At 49.1% G+C, this 6,000-nt stretch overlaps 1 protein-coding gene across 1 annotated transcript; it reads left to right on the forward strand.

The window, feature by feature from the left end:
- The first annotated feature begins 1,479 nt into the window (after positions 1 to 1,479).
- Positions 1,480 to 2,460, forward strand: Apoc2 (apolipoprotein C2). Its single transcript, XM_059280577.1, has 3 exons — positions 1,480 to 1,534; positions 1,704 to 1,863; positions 2,277 to 2,460. Exons 1-3 carry the CDS (start codon positions 1,480 to 1,482, stop codon positions 2,362 to 2,364), a joined length of 303 nt encoding a protein of 100 aa, XP_059136560.1. The 3' UTR covers positions 2,365 to 2,460.
- The last annotated feature ends 3,540 nt before the right edge of the window (positions 2,461 to 6,000 follow it).

Below are 6,000 nucleotides of genomic sequence, written 5' to 3' on the forward strand. Positions count from 1 at the left end.
TGGTGGCAGATGCCGTTGCCTGCTAAACCATCCACACTGAATGCCCATCCTCAAGATTTGTTTTTTGTTTTTTAATTTTAAATTTTATTATTTTTTATTTTATAATTTAATTTTACATATCAGCCACGGATTCCCCTGTCCTCCCTCCTCCCGCCCCCCATCCTCAAGGTTTTAACAAAGAATTTGTTTGTTTTAAAAGGGTTTGTTTATATTTCCTACTAATCCAAGGCTGTTTAGGCCTCAGAACAGCTTTCCTGAGAGAGCGAATGAATGAATGGAGAGATGTTTTTCTCGTTCCTTGACTGCACTTCACTAGCATGTAGAAGGCTCTCAGTGGCATCTCTACTACTTGGGGAAAAAATGTTCCCTGACACTGTGCTACATAACAGCAATCAATCTCAGAGGCAGGGTACTGCTGTGAGTTCAATGCCAGCCTGATCTGCTTGGAAAGAATCTGTTTCTTATTTTTGTTTTCTTGTTAGAAAAGGAAAGAAAAGGGCAGATATTGTCAAAATCTAGAGAGCAGAACTGGAGTTGTAGCTGCGTGAGTAGAGTGAGACATGCTCAGGGTCCTAGATTCAGTTCCCAGTACCGCGCAAAGCTTGGGTGTGGCGGCACACACCAGTGATCCCGGCACTCTAGAGGTGGAGGCAGGGGGAGCATCCTAGTGTTCAGGGTTATCCTAAGGTACTTAGTCAGTTTGAGGCCAGCCTGGGCTATATGAGACTTTGTTGAAAAGAAAGGGGGGCGGGCATTTGAGAAATGGCTCCGTGGTGAAGAGCACTTGCGGCTCTTGCAGAGGACCTGGGTTTGATTCATGGCACCCACAAGGTGGCTCACAAGCCTCTCTAACTCCAGTTACAGGGGATCCAGTTCCTTTTTTGGCCTCTGCAGGCACTAGGCACCTACTCGGTATTGTATGCAATTATATACATGCAGACAAAACACCCACATACATCTATTTTATTACTATTATTTTGTTTGGTTTTCTTCCAGACAGGGCCTCATTCCATATAGCTCTGGCTGTCGCTGTCCTGGAACTCACTATGTAGACTAGGCTGGCCTTGAACTCACCAAAATCCACCTTCCTCTGCCTCCCAAGTACTGGAATTAAAGTCATATGCCACTGTGCCTGGCTTCATATACTTTAAAAAAAAAAAAAAAGCCGGGTGGTGATGGCGCATGCCTTTAATCCCAGCACTCGGGAGGCAGAGCCAGATAGATCTCTGTGAGTTAAAGCCATCCTGGGCTACAACTGAGTTCCAGGACAGCTAAGACTTACACAGAGAAATCCTGTCTTGAAAAAAAAAAAAAAAATAGAATTCCAGAAGACACCTCTTCTGAATCAACAGGTTTAAAGTCCTTGTTGGGCAGGAGTAGGGGCAGACCAGGGTCCCCGCCCAACCCCAGGGAATAGGATCTAGCAACCTACTCCTGTGTAACACACTGCTGTTCTCAGTGCACCAGGTCACAGACGGCATGGGCTCTCGGTTCCTCCTGGCTCTCTTCCTTGTTCTCCTGGTGTTGGGATATGGTGAGTGGGGCTGTGAGGTGGGGGGGGGGGGTCATGAGGAAGGGGTGGGGTCATCGTCCAGCATCTTTCCACTCTCCTCTGCCACTCCTCTTCTTCCGCACAATGCTTCCGCTTACCCAAAGCCCCCCTCGGTGCCTCCAATCCAACTATCACCTCGTGTTCCCCACAGAGGTCCAGGGGTCCCAGCAGCTCCAGCAAGATGATCCAGGCAGCCCAGCCCTGCTGGACAAGATGCAGGAGTCCATCTCCGGTTACTGGACCATTGCTAAGGCGGCTGCTGAAGACCTGTACCAGAAAACATACCTGACCAGTGTGGATGAGAAACTCAGGTGCGTCCTGCCCAGTGGAGACAGAGCCCAGCATACCCCCTCAGACACCAGAGTCTAGGCCCCACCCCTCTCCCTTAGACATGTGGATCCAAGCTCTACCCCTCCTACCCCAATCCTAGGAATCCAAACACCAGCCTCCTCCCTCAGATGCTCGGTCCCGGCCTAAGCCTTGCTCTCTCAGGCCTTAACTCTCTTTCCTCAATCCCAGGAGTTTAGAACCCTGCCTTCTTCCCTCAGGCTCAGGGACCATGCCCAGCCCTCCTCCCTCACACCAAGGGGTCCAGACCCCAGCCGTTCTCTCTCAGACCAAGGAATAGAGGCCCATCTCTTTTCTCTCAAATGCAGAGGTCCAAACCCTAGCTTGTCTCCGTTTCCAGGCTCTTCCTCCAACCCCCCCTGTGCTTTCTCTCCAGGGACATGTACAGCAAAAGCTCGGCGGCCATGAGCACTTACGCGGGCATTTTTACGGACCAGCTCCTTACTCTCCTAAAGGGCGAGTAACGTCATGCAACCCCCATGTTAGGGGATGGGAGAAGCGGGCACTTGACCTTGTTGCTCTCATCACTTGACCAGGATGGTCCTACATTCCCCTGTCCCAGCAGCTCTCATCTTCCTGTTCCCAACTCCAGACTGAATTCTTTCAGTGAAAGAATAAATCAATCCCAGTTCATTGACTTTGGTGTGGCTTTTTTTCTGAGGCTCCCAGAGCCAAGATGGAGGGCCTACAGAATCTAGTCGATGGTTGATGGGCGTGGTTTTATTATGAGATGGTTAGCATCCTGCATTCTGAACATTTGGTGAGCACCCGCTTGTCTGTGGCTAAAACTCCAAACCTGGTCCATTGGAATGAAGGGGTGACTACTAGCCAGGCATGTGGGTTTGAATCTGCAACCCTGGCACTTGAGACCTGAGGCAGGAGGATCATAGCAATTCTAAGTCCTGGGCTACATAATGACTTTTAGTTTTCTTTTTAAATCACGTTTGTTTATTTATTTATTTGTTTGTTTGTTTTTTGAGACAGGGTCTCTCTATGTAGCTCTGACTGTCCCAGAACTCAGTCTATAGACCAGGCTGGCTTTGAACTCACAGAGATCCCTGTCTGTGCTTCCCAAGTGCTAGGATCAAAGGTGTGCACCACCACACCCTGCTTCCCCCCCCCCCTTTTTTTTTAAATACACAGCAGGAATTTCCAGGCCAGCCTAGGTGACAGTGTAAGATCTGTCTCAAAACATACATACAACAACAACATACATACACACACACACACACACACACACACACACACACACATCCCCAAAATATCCAGATGTATCAGCTGGAGCCTATATTTACAACACTCTCAAAGTCCTGAGGTGGAGGCAGGGAAATGAGAAACTCAAGGTCATTCTCCACTATATAGTGAGTTTTAACCCAGCCTGGGCTACATGAGACCCTATTTCAAAACCAAACAAAACCAAGTCCACAAAAAAAAAAAAAAAAAATGGCTGGTTAAGGTGGCTCAGTGAGTACAGATGGTCTATCCCAGAACCCACATCAACTGGGGAGGGGAGAATCACATCACAAAGTTGTCTTCTGGCCTCCACAGGTGTGTTGCGTGTGTGTGTGCGCGCGCGTGCACACACACACGCACGCATGCGCATGTGGTACATGCTCACTCACGCATCAGCTTATATACACAATAATCATAGCTCATGACTACCCGGGCAGTAATGGCGCACTCCTTTAGTCCCAGCACTCGGGAAGTGGTGTCAGGCGGATCTCTGTGAGTTCGAGGCCAGCCTGATCTACAGAGTGAATTCCAGGACAGCTAGGGCTGTTACACAGAGAAACCCTGTCTCGAGAAACAAAATAAACAGAAAAAGAAAAGAAAAAAAGATCATGGCTATGGCTCTTGCTTAGCCCGGGTGAGGGTCCTCAGCTCAAGTCAGAGTACCGACGAACAGAAAAGGCACGGAAATAAGTTGTCCAAACAGAAGTCTGGCACAGAGGAAAGGCCCTCCTAAGCTGCCAAGGGCCCAGGAGGGCACACACGGAAGCCTGGGCCCTCTGACAGTTCCAACACATTAACCTCATATGTGCTTTACTAAGACCCTTGCTAGTCTGGGGACAGGACACAGCAGAGAAAAGACAGTCATGTTTTCATGTGGCCTCTGGCAAAGAGCCAACGGGGTTAGGCATGGTGACACACATCTACAATCCCAGCACCTGGGGGCCTGAGGCAGGCAGATCTCAGAGTTAGAAGCCAGCTTGGTCGAGAGAGAGAGAGAGAGAGAGAGAGAGAGAGAGAGAGAGAGAGAGAGAGAGAAAGAAGAAGAAGAAGAAGAAGAAGAAGAAGAAGAAGAAGAAGAAGAAGAAGAAGAAGAAGAAGAAGCAGCCGCCAGCCGGGCGGTGGTGGCACACACCTTTAATCCCAGCACTCGGAAGGCAGAGACAAGGGGATCTCTGTGAGTTCAAGGCCAGCCTGGTCTACAGAGCAAGTTCCAGGACCGACAGGACTGTTACACAGAGAGACCCTGTCTTGGAAAACAAAACAAAACAAAACAATTGAGTTCAAGGCCAGCCTGGTCTACAGAGCGAGTTCCAGGACAGCCAGAGCTGTTATACAGAGAAACCCTGTCTCAGAAAACAAAACAAGCCAATAGCTGAAACTGTTTTGATGATTATTACTTTGTCATATGTTTCATTTGTTAGTTTTTTGGTTTTTTTTTTTAACCCAAGATAGGGTCTTACTTGCAGCCGGGTCCTCCTGCCTCTCCCCCTGTGTGGACTGAGGACAGGTCTGTGAGCCTCACTCCTGTGTCCCATAGGTGGTGCCATTGGTCCCGGAGAGGACCTATGGCCTGGATTTCTTTTAATCTGTTCGGCAATAACCTACGGCCAGTCTTTCAATACTCCGGGGGCAATTTTCCCAGGTCCTGAGGCTGGGCAGCTGTGAGTCTAGTAGAAAACAGGGACTGGGAAGGAGGGGCAGTGGATGGCTCCCAAGTCCCCAGGGCCTGGGAAGAACTGAGGCTGCCAAGCTCTGGGGGTGCCTGGGAGGGGGAGACACAGGGGGAACAATTCCTGCTCTGTCCAGTGTTTCCCACAGACTCAAGCCAAAGGGAACCACTGCCCAGGCCAGTTCTTCTCTCAGCCAATCCCGGTGCCACCCCCAAATTCCTTTCTCAGATCCCCAACCGCCTCTGTTTAGGACCCCACTGTCCAGGCGCCCCGATTCTTCCTCTCTAAGAACTGAGTGATCTGAACCCTAGATTTCTCCTCTCTTAGACTTAGGACTCTGAATCTTGAGCCTTGTCTCCTGAAACTTAGAAGATGGGGTGGGCCAGTTCCACCTTCTTTAGAATCTGAAAACACCATTCCTGGTGGAGTTGGGTGCCCCCTAATGGTGGACAGAGTGAGTCGGTTCTGTGATTCATTTAACGTTATGAATTCAGTCGGTGCTGAATGCAGGCACAGTGAGACCTATAACCTCAGTTTGTGATAATTCCTGGCCAACCTCTACATCGTAGTGAGAACTTGTCTCAATAACAAAAGTCTGGTTGTTTGTTTGGTTTTTTGTTTTTTTGAGACAGGGTTTCTCTGCATAGCCCTGGCTGTTCTGGAAATTGCTCTGTAGACCAGGATGGCCTCGAACTCACAGAGATCCACCTGCCTCTGTCTCTCAGGTGATGGGATTAAAGGTGTTCAAAAAGTCTGGTTTTATGCAATGCTGGATATTGAACCCAGGGTGTCATGCATGCTAGACAGGCACTGTACCAACTGCACAAATTTTTAAATTTAATTTTATGTGTTTGAGTGTTTTGCCGGCATGTATGTAAATGCCTGGCACCCAAGGAGGTTACAAGAGAGTATCAGGTCCCCTAGAACTGTAGTTATGGATGATTGTGAACTGCCACGTGGGCGCTGAGAATTGAACCTGGAACCTGGGTTCTCTGGCAAGGAGCATCCAGTGTGCTTAAATGCTGAGCCAATGCTCCAGCCTTCATCTGCCTGCCTGTGCCTCCCGAGTGCTGGGATCAAAGGCATGCCTCGTCGCTGACACCACCACCTGGCTTCATCTATATACTTTTTAACGGTTTCTTCTTGTCATTGTGGTGACCCTTAGGTAAGTCGCTTTCTGCACTCAGAGAGCTTGGT

This window comes from Peromyscus eremicus, chromosome 1 (genome assembly GCF_949786415.1).
Source record: "Peromyscus eremicus chromosome 1, PerEre_H2_v1, whole genome shotgun sequence".
NCBI classification, from domain to species: domain Eukaryota; kingdom Metazoa; phylum Chordata; class Mammalia; order Rodentia; family Cricetidae; genus Peromyscus; species Peromyscus eremicus.